General features: G+C 48.1%; 1 protein-coding gene across 3 annotated transcripts in view; it reads right to left on the bottom strand.

Annotated features, from left to right (window-relative positions):
• LOC108162431 (protein spire) overlaps positions 1-16,438 on the bottom strand; it is a 40,073-nt gene that overhangs the window by 11,622 nt on the left and 12,013 nt on the right. For all 3 annotated transcript variants that reach the window (XM_017297166.2, XM_033393835.1, XM_033393837.1), the window contains exons 2-6: positions 16,309-16,397; positions 3,051-3,168; positions 2,534-2,643; positions 996-1,116; positions 842-921 (exon numbers count right to left, since the gene is read on the bottom strand). In XM_017297166.2, coding sequence (XP_017152655.2) covers positions 842-921; positions 996-1,116; positions 2,534-2,643; positions 3,051-3,168; positions 16,309-16,397 — 518 coding nt within the window. The remainder of the gene's footprint in view (positions 1-841; positions 922-995; positions 1,117-2,533; positions 2,644-3,050; positions 3,169-16,308; positions 16,398-16,438) is intronic.

The following is a 16,438-nucleotide window of genomic DNA, read 5'->3' as shown; positions in this document are numbered from 1 at the left end:
CAGTTCATATAAATCGAACGCTTCTAAGAATCTCTTCGAGCATATTCCAACCAATTAGCACTGGGATTACATTATTTGACAGTATTTGAAAGAGCTTTTCGATCTATTCTCTGGAGAACCCTGGACCGAAGAGGTTCCAATACGAACCGAACACACCTCGAACGGTAAAGTAAAGCCCCTCCACTCCACTCTACTCCACTCCGCACTCCACTCTAGTATATGTTTTCGCGCCACTCCGAGTCTTTGCGTGTCTGGCCCATTTGCGTGTGGGTCTCAATGGGTTCCGGAGGTCCAACGGTGATGGCAAATTCCTGTGACGGCCTCGACACATTCGGCAAAGGTCACCCGAACACACAAATTTATAGACTAATGTGTGGCCCATACAATTCGCACGAGTTTCTCGCAGAAAACAGATGGAATAGATGGCGGCGGTGGTGGCGGTGAACTCATTAGGATGATGGTCGAGTGGTTGTGGAAGTGGAATCAGTCGGTCGCCGCGGGCCCATTATTGAAATTAAAAGTGAATTTCATTTGGCAATACCTAAGCATGAAATAGTTCACTTTTTCCGCCGTACCGCAGAGGAAAACCCCCCCCCATGTGCGGACATCGTGCGTGATCTCTCAGTCTATCTCTGCGATAATGATTATGATGATGATGGCTATGTCTATGGCTATGGCTATGGCTTATGGCCAAACTCTGTTCGAAGAGGTGTGCCAACGAGCAGTGATCGTGAGTCGGTAGCCCACTTCAGAGGCCATTAGTGGAGCTGTACGGATTGCATAACTCGGCTGTCTAGCGGGTGTCTCGCGGTGGGGGGATAGATAGACAGATAGATCTTACCCAGTCGTTGAAGCCCAGCTTCGCCAGTTCTTTCTGTGTGGTCGCAGACGATTCTGCGGCCTTGATCAGCTTCTCGGCACCTGTGGTAGAGAATGATCCATTGGTGCATTAGTCCCCCGATTGCCGAATGATTGATCTAAGGCCAAACACTCACCATTGTTCAGGACTTGCTGGAGGAACACGCGCAGCTCTATTGTCTCCGTTGCCAGGGCCCGGCACACGGCTTTGTAGTGATTGTCCGCCAAGGCGGGCATCTGCAGGTGGTTTCTGCAGGTCTGAAACGAGAGGGTGATTGCGAGTGTGATTAAACGGGGCTTAAACGAAGCTATTGAAATCGTTTCGCATTGTTGGACGGGATATTGGAATTTGGATACTTTTAAGAGGAGAATCTATAGCAGTACTCTACGATTAATATGAAGAATTTATTGCTACTGTTGTAGGACCATCCCTGTAGGGTCTGTCTCCTTTTTAGTGGCTCTTACTATTGTTGGCATATCAGGCATGGGAATCTCTCAAAATACGGCAGCCATTCGGAGAATAGATAACTTTGTATCGGTTTCCGGCTAATTTCAAACCACTTTTCATTAAGATAATACTAAATATAGACCAGGAAAGTGGGTTTCCTGTTCCCAAAGATTCCTCGAGCCCTCAGTAGAGAGAGAGAGTGCACTATGGGCTCAGATGACCTCTTTGAGGCAAGACACAGAACTACAGAAATCAGCTATTATTCTGGCACATCATCTGGAGATATTGTAACAAGATAAGCAACAATTTCAAATTCAAAATACAGGCCAAATGCGGTGAAAATTTACTCACATCAGCTGCGGATACTCTGGCACTTTTCCACTTTTCGTTTGTGTGTTAGAAAAGTCTGTTGGGAGGCATGGGGCATGGATTCTGGCAGAAGTTTGCTCACTGTTGCCTGACATCAATGTGTCAATTCCATAAAGTGGCTCATTAGAGCTGGAGCGGCCTCTCGCGGACCTCCCCCGGGGCGCTCGGACAGAACGGATCGGACTTGGACTCAATCAGCAACGGTGTGAGGTTTATCACACGCCCCAATGCCACGGGGCCTGGGCGATGATAGCGATCCTCAGCTGGTTCCCCAGAAGGCGAAAGGGGGAGTGGCTAAGGCGGAATGGGGGAAAATTCCAGAAATCCATTTGTCTGTGAAATCAAGTGCAGCGGAGAGGTTTCGGATTCTGGATTCTCGATTCTCGATGATTTCCGTGTGATTACGAAAGCGCTTGTCTTGATGGTTATTTTGGTTATTTAACATTGCGGCTAAGAGTGCAATCGAGAAGCGATTGCAAATTGTTTTTTTCCAGTCAGGTACTCGTAATCCAAGTAGAACCCGGGCCAGGCTATGCTTGTTGGCTGCGGTTAGCCGCGATACAGATAAACAGATACACAGATACAGATACAGCGCAACCCGCTCCCTCTCCTCCTCTCTCCCTCTCTCTCTCGCTGTCTAACTGTAACGCGCGCCAAACTAGTTTTCCCACAGATCCATCGATACATCGATACCACTCGTAGCATATTTATATGTCAAATGTGCTGCTGGCCAAATGGAGCAGATTGAGCCCGGTCAAAAGGTCACGCCACGGTGTGGCGCACCCCCCTCTCTGAGTCATGGATTTTGGTGTGTGTACTTTTGGCATCTCAAATGTCAGATCGCAAACCGAAACTTACCTCGATTATGTGCTCTAGTTCTTTGGTATCGTTGCGCTCCTCCTCCGCCTCGTCGTCCCAGCGCTTGTCGCCCTCGTCGATGCCCTCGTCGATGCAATCCTCGTCAGTCTCTGCAACGAGAAATAGTTAAGATAGTTAGCCCCTTCGAAGGCAAGAATAAGGTCAACATCCCCTCCCCGGGCGATACGAGTACACATTTCTGTTTCATTTAGATTCATTTATCAAAGTTTAACGTGATTCATGTGCCAGGGGAGATCTGGAAGAGAGACCTTCATCTTGTTTTCAGCTGTGCAGCTGTGCGGTTTGATAGAATGGGGTTTCCGCTTGAAGGCTGCTCTTCGAGGGATAGGCCCCTTCGGAAAGTGACTCAATCGCACAGAATATTGTGTGAATAACTATGAAACATTACATCACTGCGATAAGTAATAAACGAACAAAGAAACACTCAATCGGAACAGTTCTTTCCCGATTTAGGGGCTTATCCGTCTACACTATATACTCTATAGACTGTACTCACCATCTGCTGTCATAAAGTTGAACAGATTCTCGAGCTCCTGCGACATCTGGCACTCCTCGTCCTCGGGCAGATTGTAGTCCAATGCGGTGTACACGATTTCCGCCATTTCGCTGATGATCTGCAGAGTAAAACCAGACGATCATTAATGATAGTTCCACAAGGAAAGCAGACACTATTGAAGCAGAGGTTAAGGCCGCCGTTTAAGCCCAACGAGCCATCATAATCTGCATCGTGTAGTGCAGTTAGGGTCCCCCCGAGTTAGGGTCTGTCCGAGAGGCTACGGGCTGGGGGCTGGGGGCATGGGGCATGGGGCCTCGGGGTAGGCGCCTTGACAAACACGCTGCTCAGGCAGTTCATTAAACTGACACTCTAATTGGAGTTGAAGTTGACGAAGCTTCGCAGAAAAGCGACACACGGCAACAACAACAAATAAACACTAATTGTTGTTGTTAGCCGAGAGCTGGGAAGTTTTAGCCCGATCTGAAGCTAGAGTTCAGGTGCAACAACAGAGCGACAACCGAAACGAGGCAGCTCGAAGCACCCAAACCAAGTGCAGTGTCAGCTGTAAATGCTGCCCCTGCCACAGCCCCTGCCCCTGCCCCAGCCCCAGCCCCAGCCCCTGTCGATTCACTTTCACTTTGGCGTTGGCGAAAACACTTGCCGAAAAAAGAGCCGTACACCGAGTGTTAAGACATAAACTGAAGAAGTCGTTAAATAATAATTCGCAGCTGCCTGCCGGCAGACACCAGCTCCAGCCACCAGCCACCAGCCACCAGCTCCAGCTCAATCTCCATCTCGACGTGGGTCGAGACGACGCCCACACACCTGGCCCTCCCGGCGCGGGGCATTATGGCATAGCTTCCGATCTCATCCGTTCAATCCGCATCCCCCTTTCGCTCTTTCCTTCCCCCTTTGAGCTGGCTGTTCACATGGTTTTGTTTTTATTATGAAAATTAAATGATAAAACATTGTGACAGCTGTGCATTCGATTCACTTGGGGCCCGGAGCGCACCGGACCGGGACGGGCCTTGGGCTGGCTGGGATTTCTACAGCCACAGACTGAGACTGAGACCCGGGAAGGGACTGCAGCCTCTAGCCACTGAAGAGGCTGACAACAAATGTCATTTCTCCGTCGGCCCTTACATCATTTGCAGAAGAATTGCAGCTGCAGTGGCAGTGGCAGTGGCAGTGGCAGTGGCAGTGGCAGTGGCAGTGACAGTTGCAAGCGTTGAGTGGAGGGGAGTGGAGTGGAGAGGCGGCAGACATACTCGTAATTAATGGGAAAATTATGGAAAAGGTGCAAGCCAAAAGTGGCACGTTGAATGGCCAAATACTCTTTCTTTCTTTAAGAACTACTCAATGGGGGTTTCCTTCCGTGTTCGCCTCTACCTCATTCACTGGGACCCCAACGAAGCGCACCCTCTAATCAGAGTACCCCACTGGAGTGGCTAATTCCAAGTGACTTCTAAGCAGGAACCATCCATCATCAGCATCGACTCTTGAGAAGTTTCCCATGCAATTAGCAGAGGGAACAGAACAGAACAGAACAGAACCGCCAGGGATTCGGAGTACGGAATGTGCATTGTTGATGATAGCTCCAAGGGGAGGCTGAGGGCTGCCTCAAAGTCTGCTCGCAATATGCCAAAGGGGAGCCGCAGTCGTTCCCACTTTGCATATACTCGTACTCGTATCCAGTGCAAAAACAAACAAAAAGTATAGGTTTATGGGGTCTTACATTTAAACAGAAATGTAGAGGGTGCGCCAAGCCGCCACCATTCTCACCAAACTAGTCTCTGGGATGGGGATGGGGACGGGGACGGGGACGGGGACTGAGACTGTGGCTAATATCAAAGTTGAAACCTGGCAACATGCAATGCGGCAATTATAAGATAGTTTCCAAAGTTCCATTTCGGTTGGGCCCACAGACACGGAAACAAAGGGTCCCCCAGACCCGGTCGCAGCTCTAGACCGCCCCTCCATGGGCCCAGGGCTGTCGTCGCCGTTTGGTGTGCCGCTTGTCAATCTTGTCAGTTTAACCTTTCGCCTGACCTCCACGCCTGAGGGGGTCCCCTCACTATTCTCATTCTCTCTCTCTCTGCTTGGTGCTGCCTTTTTGCAGGACCATTCGTGGCAAGTGGCGAGACGAGGCAGGAGGCCCACTGTCCGCTGTCCGCTGAGGTGTACATATTTGAGTGCACTTTTGCTCTTTCGGGCTGTTCAGGGGTGTGTCTGGCTTTTCTTTCGTTCGGTACAAGCCGAAAAGTGACTGGGAGAAAGGGCACTCCAATCCAATCGAATTTCCTTCCTCCAGAGTCACAGTCATCCATTATGATGGTCCATTGTCTCATGGGCATCTGCAGGAATCATAAACTCTCTGTCCGACTGTCCGACTGTCCGACTGGGCCTCTGTCCTGTACTCGTTCGTGCCTGGGACCTCGGACAGGTCTCCTACTGTTTGCCCACTTGACTTGACCATTTCCCAGTCGAAGAAGTCGGCAGAAGACGGCAGAAGACGGCAGTCTGTGGCTGGCTGTGTTTCTGTCGCTATCAGGATTCACATTTTATGCAATTGTTTCCATAGAAAGAATGCCGTGTATAAATACACTCCACCACTCCACTATATATATATATATATACAGATATATACATGTATATATATAACCTACACTTGTAGCTCTCGAGTCGGTCGGTGCAGCGAGCGGCTAGACCTGGCTCTGGCTTCTCCTTCCAGCTCTGGACTATCTGGCCAGTCGTGATCAATGTTGGCAGCAGTAGCCGCAAAAAATGCGACGCCAATGTAAAGCAGCATAAAACGCTCGCTGGGATCGTTCAGATGGGGTCTAGGAGTCGGCGGTGGGGGGGGACCAACAACGTTGACAAGGCGACGCTGGCGACAACGATTAAAATCTCTGGGGAGACCTGAACACACGGCCGTACAGGGGGGGTACAGGGGGGTACAGGGGGTGGCACAATGAGAACTGGAAATATTTTTGTAAATTACAATGCAATTTTATGCCACACAAAAGGTTTAGTTTTTGCTTCTTGTTTTCTTATTTTTCTCTTTATTTTTCCTTAAGTTTTTCTCCATTTGTGTTGCTGTTGCTGTTGCTGTTTTGGTCAACTGCTGGGCCCCCATTAAGCACTTTACATTGAATGTGGCAAGATCAAAGTGGCTGAAATTTATGACCGCAGATACGAGTACTCGTACAGAGATACTCTCTGAGGCTCTGGCCAGGCCAGGCCAGGCCGGACCAGACCAGACCAGACCTGGGCCTGGGCCAGGCCAGTGGGTTGAAGGAAACAACCGGCAGCTGCCGATGCTGCCGCTGGAGAGCAGGTTATACAATTTTAGATTTTCCAGTTTCTTTTTCTCTTCACTTCACAGCTTCACAGTCAGCGGGCCACGGCTGCCAGGGGGGTGGGGGGGAGGGGGGAGTGCGATAAAGGAGATGGTAGGAGAGGCCAATGAGTATGCATGTTTGACCCAAATTCAGGCCGAGAGCCCCACAAGCGAGAGGCAGGGAAGTATGGGAAATACTCGTATGAATATGAAAGATAGTGCTTAGGCGTGTACAGCGAGAAATCCATCTGGGGTACAACGATCGCCCTCGCAAAGGGATCCTCTATGTAATATATAAGGAAAAACTGATCTATTCACTGAAAAGTATGATCATATTTTACCAATATTGATTGAAAGTATTGAAGGTAACTCTATTCGAGGATTCGACTCTCGCACCTCTTGAAGATAGGAAATATAGTAGACTTTCTCTCAGTGCATGCAGTGCAGTGCAATATGTCATCCCACAATTATGTTCTCCCCTTATCATCGGGCAAGGTGTCGTCTCCAGCCCGCCTCCCACTTCTGCCTGGCGGGGAAAGTGAATGTGAATATGAATGTGAATACGAGTACGAGCATAGATACATAGGACGCGAGGTGGATAGTGGTTGGTGGTTGGCTATTTGTGGCGGCTGTCTTGAAATAATATTTGCACATTTTGCCGGGACGGGAGCGCCTGCAATTAGCCCCGACATGATTATCAGCCGGAGCTACCCTTACCTTCCCCCCTTACAGTAGGGGGAGGGGGGGCCTCGCAATTGTCGCGCACCCGACGACCGACCGACTACTCGTTTGCCTCGGAAACTCTTGCGTTTGTTTCGGCACAGACGTGCGAACTGGGTTAATTTTCTATATATATATACATATACCTATACATAAATACGATCTACGCCATAAGTACGATTGTACTTTACGATGTCTTGGGGAGTGCTTCACACGATTCGCGATCCGCGATTCGCAACGCGCTTGCCAAAGCAGCAAAAGCCCAAACTGTGAACAGCAATATTTTGCACATTATTTTGTACCAATGTTGCTCCAACTGGTGTATAGAGATCGAAGCTAGCGTTTACAGAAAGCACACCATCCTCCATTCATGGGGTTCTCATGGGAACCAGCCTCTCTTTTGCCTCCCAGTTGGCCATCCCAGAACTCCTAATGCAGTTTCGGTAAGTCCGAGATCGGATCAGGCCACCTGGAAAAGCCTCTCTCGGGCACTCAAGCACTCTCGCACATGGATGCGAAGAGCACTTAGCGCTCGCACACAAAGCACACAAAGAGATGGAGGCTTAGAGATGGAGATGGAGAGATCGATTGAGATTGAGATTGCGATCGAAGCCCTACAGCAACAGGCAAGATCAGGCAAGATCGCCATCAAAGTTCCCCAAGCGTCAAAACAGACCCGACAGACGCATCGATAATAATCGATGGACAAGTTTCGGACGAGGAGAGAGAGAGTTGAGAGGTGGATCATAATCCCTAGCAGCATTATAACGGAACCCGAAACAAAACGCTAATTGTACACGCCTCCAGAACATGACTCAAATCAAAGAAATAGCATGGCCGAGGGGTCTTAGCCTACAAAATGCTGCGAGTGTACGTACAATATATATTTATCAATATTTGGGCATCTACGGAGGGGGCTCAGCAGGGAGGGGTGATCAGAAGAGGGGGCGTGGGGACTGATGATGGGGACGGTGAGATAGCACAAAACGCTGGCGTTTAATTGGGTAATTGGCTCAAGTACCGTACGTATTACCACCAGCAGAACAGCCAAAACAGAAATTGAAAGACTCGCGGACTCGCACATGACGGCGGGGCCGCAATCGAAGAACCCCAACAGCCACTGAGCCACAACTCTACAATAATGCCACAAATGCTACAATAATGTGCGAGTGTGTGAGCCGGGCTTATGAATTGGCCAAGTCCGTGTCTGCTCCAGCCCCTAGCCTCCAGCCGCCATCCTCCATCCTCCAACCTCCATCACTGCCATGGCAGAACCGAGCCGCACAGAATAGAATGGTCTCCAGCTCGGGAACGACTCGTGACTGGCGGCAACCAGTTGCTGCATGCAGCAGGCAGCAGTTTCCCATGACGGGCCAAACTGGACGTCAGCCGAGGCAGGAACAGCAGGAACAGTACAGGCAGGTCCCGAAAAATTAGATATATACTAGCACTCGCACTCGCACTCGCACTCGTACGTTCGGTGTATATATAGGAAAAGTAACTGTTACTCTCCCAAGCGAGCCAGCAACTTGTTTGGCGTCTTCTTTCCATTTTGCTCAAAATATTGTACGCTTTAAGCCACGATGCCACATCGAAGGAGAGCTCTCGAAGCTTGGATACCCCTTTATGAGGGAGAAACTGAGTGCCGCCGATTGGTATAAGCTGGATCCATATATATATCCAACATCTAAGAAATCCCTGCGCCGAAAACAAGGAATATAAGTACTTCAGACCATCTTATATCCGAATAACTGGCAGATCTCAAAGATCTCATCGTAGACTTGGCTTTAAAGACCAATTCCAACAGCCCACCAGTAAATAAACGTGGAATACTACTATCCAATGGTTTTGAGTAGTTGTTTAAGGAACCTTCTACAAACTGCATCCATCCTACCCGCTCCATCCGTCCAATCGACAGGGTATCGAGAATAGAAAAGACTGGTTCGCTTTTGGAGTGCTGTTGGGGCCTTAAAGTGGCAAAGCAATTGAACAAGTGGGTACGAGTATCTCTCTGCCTATCTCTCTCCCTCTCTCTCTCTCCGCCAGCTTCAGCTGTCTAAGAACTGAGTTGGAGCTCGGGAGGCTTGGAGGCTGCTAGGCCAGCCCATTGAAGTGATGTTTTAATGAGTCCTTTATCATGTCCATGTGGCATGGCTGGGTTCGGGTTGAAATGGGATGGTAGGGTAAGAATTATGGCTTCATTGTGGGCCTCGGAGAACGGCGAACAAACGATTCCCATAGATTCGTTTGCATTTATTCTAATTTCAAGGGTGCCACCACTTGAGCGTTTCCACCGATTCTCTTGTTTGCCTAACGGTCCCAAGGGGGCGGCGGCAGGCGTCAAATATTGACAGGCATTCAATTCAAAATATTTCCCCGATGTTTGTTTAGGTGCCCAAAAGTTTTCCCCCAAACGTGCCTCGGTCATCGCCGCACACAGCGAGGTGGAGCTCGAGCTGGAGCTGGAGCTGGAGGTGCCTATGGGGATGGCGTGGGGCTTGGGCACGGCCACTGCATGCAATTACAGACGTCCATAAATACAATTGCTCTGAAGAATCAGCACCAAGTGGCGGCCCCGACCCCGGCTCCGGCTCCGTCTGCGACTCCAAAGACAATTCCAGTCCAGCCGCTCCAGCGAGCCATGAAGTTTGCCTCTTGGCTGGGCAGGCCTCAGGCCAAGCTCTTCCCCATGTCCCATCTCCCATATCCCACTCCCATTCCATCATCCTCCTCCCCAGACCCCAGACCCGACAACGTTTAGTTGATCGACACTTTAATGTTGACGTCGTGCGCGTTGTCATCGTCATCCTCATCCCCATCCCCATCCCCATCCTCTTCTTCGGCGTCGTGGCAGTTCTGGTGCTGTGCCTTCCAAGCAATTGATTGATTCTATAGAACAATGGGCAATGGCAGAGCGGTGCGCCTGCGCCTTCGCGAGCCATCATCAAGTGGCACAGTGGGGCCAGAGATGCTCGAAAGTGGAAAAGTGGAATGTCCAGGGCAAGCAATACTTCCATTACTCTTCGATGTGTTTTATCTGTCTTCAAAATTAAAGCTTAAATCTTCAAAAATCTATCTGAATATAAGACGTATTTTTATGTATTATATAGGAACACTTCCGAACACTTATTCGAAACTCACGGCAGAGTGTTTCAAATAAAATGTTCTTGTTCAGATCTATTTTTCAAGCATTCATATTCCACATCGTATAAATAAATGAATACCAAAAAAAAACTATTCAAATGATATTTAATCTATAAAAGGAAAAGGTATTGCACTTTGTTCCGATAAACGCTCGATTGTAGATCATAAAAAAAACCATAGGTCCTAGTTTTAAGACAGTTTTAAGATCATTTTTTTGTCGTTGTCATTGTTTTTAATGAAAGAATTTTCCGCTCCCTAGTAGATTATATTAGAATCTATGTAATTTTCAAGACGAAATACTCCACGGATAATAATAATTGAAGTATAAAAAGAATCAAGATAGTAACTGTTAGATCTGGATGATATTTGAATATATGATCTTCACAGAGCTTTGGCTCTTATTGCGCTTGGACTACTCTCGTCCCACTGTGCCAGGTTCCGCTTATTATAAATGCGTAGAAATAGCACAGAGCGTGGCCAGAGCCAGAGCCAGAGCCAGAGTCAGATTCAGATTCAGAGCCAGAGAACCAGAGCCGCAGCCCGGGAACCAGACGAAGCATAAAACAAACGGCGAGGCACTCAACCAAGTCGCCTTCCAGAGTGGAGCCAGAGCCATGTGGCTGCCATTGTTTTTGGAGCTACTTTTATCAGACAGCAGCGGCAGTTGTTGCCACTTGCAACGTTTTTTTAGATGTTGCTGCTGCTGCCGGGGCTGCTGCTGGGACTGCTGCTGGTGCTACTGGAGCATAAGGTACCCCCACCCGGACGAACCGAACCCATAAAAGTACAGGCGGGCCAGTTAAATGGAACAGGTAGGCCAGCCATCCAGCCAGCCAGCCAGCCAGCTGTTCACGCTCTGAAAACAAAAACGGCTATGACTTATTTCGGCTCTTGCTCGCATTGGGCCGCTAAGGTCTTAGTCAGAATGCGATATGCGAATACACTCCGCTGGGAGCGCACCCGAACTTGAGTCAGGGCCCAAAGTGTTTCATTTCAGGGGGAAATATTTGCAGTAAATAATTGTGCACACTTTCGGGACTGGCTTTAGTATTTGCTCGGGACAGACAGACAGAACAGAACCTTGATCTGCGCCGAGGTTTGCATTGCCAGAGTGCCAGAGTGCCGGAGTACTGTGTCTCCACCGAGGGGGGTATGACCAGGTGTTGCCTCATTTTCCGCTCAATCATTACCCAATCACCTCGCAAAAGAGTACACTGTCCTGCCCAAAGTTGGTGCCGAGTGCGAGTGCCATCCGATATCTATGACTATTTAGGCCACGGCTTCTGCAGTCCGTACTTATCTATTTCAGAGATATGGAAGCTCTTTACACGAGACCCGAGACTCGTAACCCTGACAGCCAAAATGGGGCTTGTGGCTTCTTAATGTAATGAATATTTTGTTGTTTAAACAATAAGCGAAGAAGATTACTGCCTACCCAAGGGTTGCTCTATTATTCATAGAATTTTGTAACATTTCTTTGGACCTTGATTAGTGGGAATCTCAAGGGGAAGTTTGGGCCAAACCCAACTGGAACCCAAGCGGAATGCCCTGCCCTATTTGCCGTTTCCGATCAACTCTTTTGCCTGTCGCCCCTTAACCCAATTAAAGGAAATTAAAGCCCCCCAAAAGCGACCAAAAGCCGTGTCTCGGTGTCTCGGTGTGGGAGGAGAGGGTAATCCTATTTGGCGGACCTCAGACTTGCCTCAACATCTGTCGGATGTGTCGGCTCTGCGGGGCAGGGATCTGTGGAGCCGCACCCGAATATATATTGGAAAACCGTAAACCAATTACAGAAATGCCCCCCCTGCGAACTGTCAAACGCTTTATTGGTTTTTCCTGCATTGTAAACTCGACTCCACACGAGTACAGCGGGTATTTATGGCAATGCAAGCGCAACAAATGGAGGGCCAAGCCCTTATCCAAGCCCCTGGTGGGACGGGGGACGGGGGGGGCTGGGACTTTTGAAGGTTTTTCTCTCAGTGTATGTGTGTGAGTGTGTTTTCCCTATACGCAGTCGAGTGTGGCGAAGCGCATCAGCATTCAGCAGGCAATCCGCGATATAGATTACAAATTTCTGGCGACCTTAGTAGGTTGATTTAACCGCAGAAATTCGCCACAGACTTCCTAGTCCCCCAGCTGCCCCCCAGCCGCCAGCCCACAGCTCCATTTGGCTGTCATTCAGTCAGTTAGTCAGTTAGTCAGTCCGTTAGTCAGATCACGAGCCACGAGCCCGGAAAACCAGGAGGCAGTGCCTCCGAGTGCCACTGCTGACGGTCTTGATGAAGTCTTCTGCGGTTAGTGGGCTGCCACCAGTAATTTGTATCCATAAACATATCTCTGTTTCTATCTCCATCTCTATCCAATACCAATTTCCCGTACCCGTACACGTATGATCATCAATTTTTGTATTTTTGCATAATCCAACGATCTGCTGTCTGTTGTCTGCTGTCTGTATCACGCTTTGTCATATGATAGGTGCCATAAGTTCCGCATCGCTTTGGTCGGTCCTTTGGGCAATTGCATAACCCGATAGTTAGTTACTTAAGGCCTCATCTCCACCAAACTACTCGGTACCCCTCCCTCTCTGTGGCTCTCTGTCTCTGGCTTGGGAATATCTATGTGTACAAGTATCTGTGGCTAAAGCTGCGACGACTCAAAACAAAGGTCAAACATGTTTAAAGTGCAGTTCGAGCGGAAAATGTCACTGCACGCGCTGTCACTCTTAACTCTTGAGCAAAGGCCTCTCTGCCTTTGGCCGCAACTTTGTCTGGGTCTCTGCCTCTGTCTGTGCCCCTGCCACGTACCTCTTCCACTGGCAATTGTTTTTTCCACTCAATTTCAATTGTTGTTCGCCCCCCCACCCCCACCCCTCTCACACTCCCTCCCCCTTCCCCAACCCCTTAAACAAATGAATATTTTTGCGCATTGCAGTCGCACTTTTAACGCCCATATTTTGTCGAGGGGGAGGACTGACCTTACGACCGAAAAATCTGCCCCCCCACCACCTCCCTCCTGGTAATTTGCAATTGTTGTATAATAATGTCCAATTTGAGCTTGTTTCAGCCGATGAGCGAGTGCTGATGGATCGCTGGATTCATCATTGGCGATGGGGCTGGTGATGGGGGGTGTATTAATTGGGGGACCCTCTATAATGGCAATGTTTTGGGGAAATCACTGTCTGATAGGGCACGATGCCATCTCTTGGGGATGGCATGGAATTATTCCGAATGGAATAATGGCATTGTAAATGCTGAAAATACTTCCGAAAACTAGAAGCAAATGTTACGATAATCTGTCTACTTTGCAATAGATACGATACATAAGTATCTAAGAGATATACATATGTAGGTACTTATGTACTAAAGATTTTAGATCTTCCAATATCAGAAAGGGATTTGTTCTTTTAAGTTTGGAACAAGGAGCTTGTCAAACATCCTAGAAGTGGCTCCCATTCTTCTCGTTTTCTCTTTTGTAATAAATAGAAGAAAATTATTTTAAAATTTTGGCAATATGGGAGATTGTGTTGGTCTATTTTTGTTGAATTTTGGATATGTTTTCTTTCAATATCTATCCCATTTAAACCACAACCCATGCAGGATCCGCAGTAATAGTGATTGTATATCTTTCTTGGTCCCAAATATTCGGTTTAAACTATTGTAAAACAATCAAGGAACAACATTAGAGTGGGTTCAACAGAATGCCCAATGGTTCCCCGAAGAATGGTTAAAATTTGATCGTAAAAACTAATATTTGAAATGTGAATACGTGCCTTTGGTTTCTATTACTTGTTTCTTGACTGTACATATTCAATGGCTATGCTTTTCCCAAGAAAATCCACCCATATTTGCACCGTTTCCCCCTCTTTTAATAAGCAGGGGTCTTGTAGGAGCGTAAATTATAAGAATTTTAAGGCTAACCCCATCTCGACATCGACATTCAGAAGGCATAGGAAATTTCACATGGAACGAAGACAATGGCAGCGCCTTGTACTCGCAAGGGGGTAGGCAGGGGGGGGGGGGGGGGGGGGTGGCAGGGACAGAACATAAGGAACGAACGACCTCCATTGAGTGGCAGAGAAACATGCATATTTCTCACACACACACCCATTACATGGAAACAATCGCGGCAACACTTAATTGAAAACGGCATCTGGCGAGGGGGAACGGTGTAGAGGCAGCTCTCTTGTGGGGCATCCCATCCGCATCCCGTCCAACTAAAAGATACATTAAAAATGTTCAGGCGTAGAGAAACTTCGCGCTTCCATGTTACGATCTTCTGGGCCTAAATGCAGTTGGTAGTGCCGCTGCCGCCGCTGCCGCCGCCGCTGCAGCACCAGATGCTCGTTGTTTTAATTACCTTAGCAGCGATTCAAGCCTGCCCCCCAAAACCCGGCAACAACAGCGCTACTAACGATCATCATGTGAACTCTCCTCTCCGGAGGGGGAGTGGAGCGGAGTGGAGTGGAGCGCCTGTGCATTTCCACCGCTCTTTGGCTCCGGCCTGAGCTTGGGAACCGAGCAGAAAACCCTCGAGTGCATTCTTCGTGGGCTTTTCAGAAAACACTTTCGCACTGGCACTCGCACTCGATGGAGGAGGAGGAGTAGGGGACCGGACTGAGGACTGAGGAGTTTTCTGGGCATGTTGAACATCTGCTAAAATCGCCATAAAGCCGCTGTGTGTTGTGGCTGTTTTGGGCCGCGGCCGCCAACACTTTCACACATTATGCCAGGGGTCTCGCTCTCGCTCTCCCCTTCATAGTCGCAGTCGCAGTCTTAGATGTTGTGCTGGTTGTACCTCATTTTGCTTTATGGCCTGTTAAATTTGATGCGAGCCGAAGACCAGGGAGTGGATTCCTTGGGTTGATTGAAAACACCATTGGGGTACGTCTACTTCTTGGCGCACGAATAAAGAAAACCAATCATGGGGAGCTCTCTGGGCTCCCCGAAAACACACATGCAAATAAATAAAAATAACGTTATGTCCGATATTCTGACCATCGACCGACCGACTACCACTTTCTTTTGTGCGCGAAATGGAAAATCTCTCAATGTTAGACAAAGATATAAAAGAAAGTACTAACAAGGGGAACCCTATATGGGCAACATCCTTTAAAGCCGATCGATTGGAAGATATTTAATTTCGAGAATTTAATGAACTACTTCCGGAAAATTTAAGCTTTGAAAGATTCTTCTCGATTCCATCTAAATTCTATATATATTGCTTCAATAATATGATTATCAATAGACTGTGGGTTCTGAGTGAGAATGGGTGCTGTTGTTCTCATTCTCGCATGATTACGGATCCACTGGGGATCCATGATTAAGTGTAAATTTCAGTATTCTGTCGTTCAGTCCATTTTCAGTAGAATATTTCGCTCAATACTGGTTTATATTAGTCCTATAATATTGGAATATTCTATATTCGCTTTTCCTGGCTCTTCCTATTCATCTAAGCCCCAAACAAACATTCGCCTTACTTTAAACCATGGTATTCGAAAGGAAGGTCCGTTCGCTTATGGGAAATTGTTATAACGAGCCAACGACGCGACGTAAAAAACATAAAAAACACCGTTAAAACTGAATGATTGGTCTTTAATTAGTTCAGTCCAATTTTAAGAGCAATTCAGAGACTTTTAAGCACCAGAAGATCCACCTGATGGGAATGCCCAATGACGGACTGGTCCGCTTTGATCTGCCCTGCGAAATCACATTTCCCGGGCCTCAAAGTGCCCCTTCTATTATCATAAATCATTAGAACTTAATTAAAACTCGAACCGGAACCGCAGCAAGACAAGACATGACCATAGACACGCGGACAATCCGCTCGGAATGAACTCATTTGAGCGAGCTTTACGAGCCATAATTCTAATCTGTAATCTCCAATCTTTAATCTGTGGGGCACTAAAAAGAGTTCCCCCGCAGTCCCCCCACCAGAGACACGTGAAAGATTTGAAAACAGTTAATGGGCCGGACAGAAATAAATACGAGTACATGTCCAGGGAATAGGAAGAAGAAAGAGCAGGGGGGTATCCCAGTCCAGGGGGGTATCACTCACCTTTCGATGCGAGACGACGAGCGGCGTGTGGTGCGGATGATGGTGGTGATGGTGATGGTGATGATGCTCGTCATTGTTGTTGTCAAAGGCTGTGGAGTAGACGAAACAGAAATGAAGTGGGGATTACGTT

The sequence above is a fragment of the Drosophila miranda genome, chromosome 4, assembly GCF_003369915.1.
Source record: "Drosophila miranda strain MSH22 chromosome 4, D.miranda_PacBio2.1, whole genome shotgun sequence".
Taxonomy (NCBI): domain Eukaryota; kingdom Metazoa; phylum Arthropoda; class Insecta; order Diptera; family Drosophilidae; genus Drosophila; species Drosophila miranda.
Note: the sequence above shows the minus strand (reverse complement) of the source record. Positions and strands in the feature narration are given on the sequence as shown.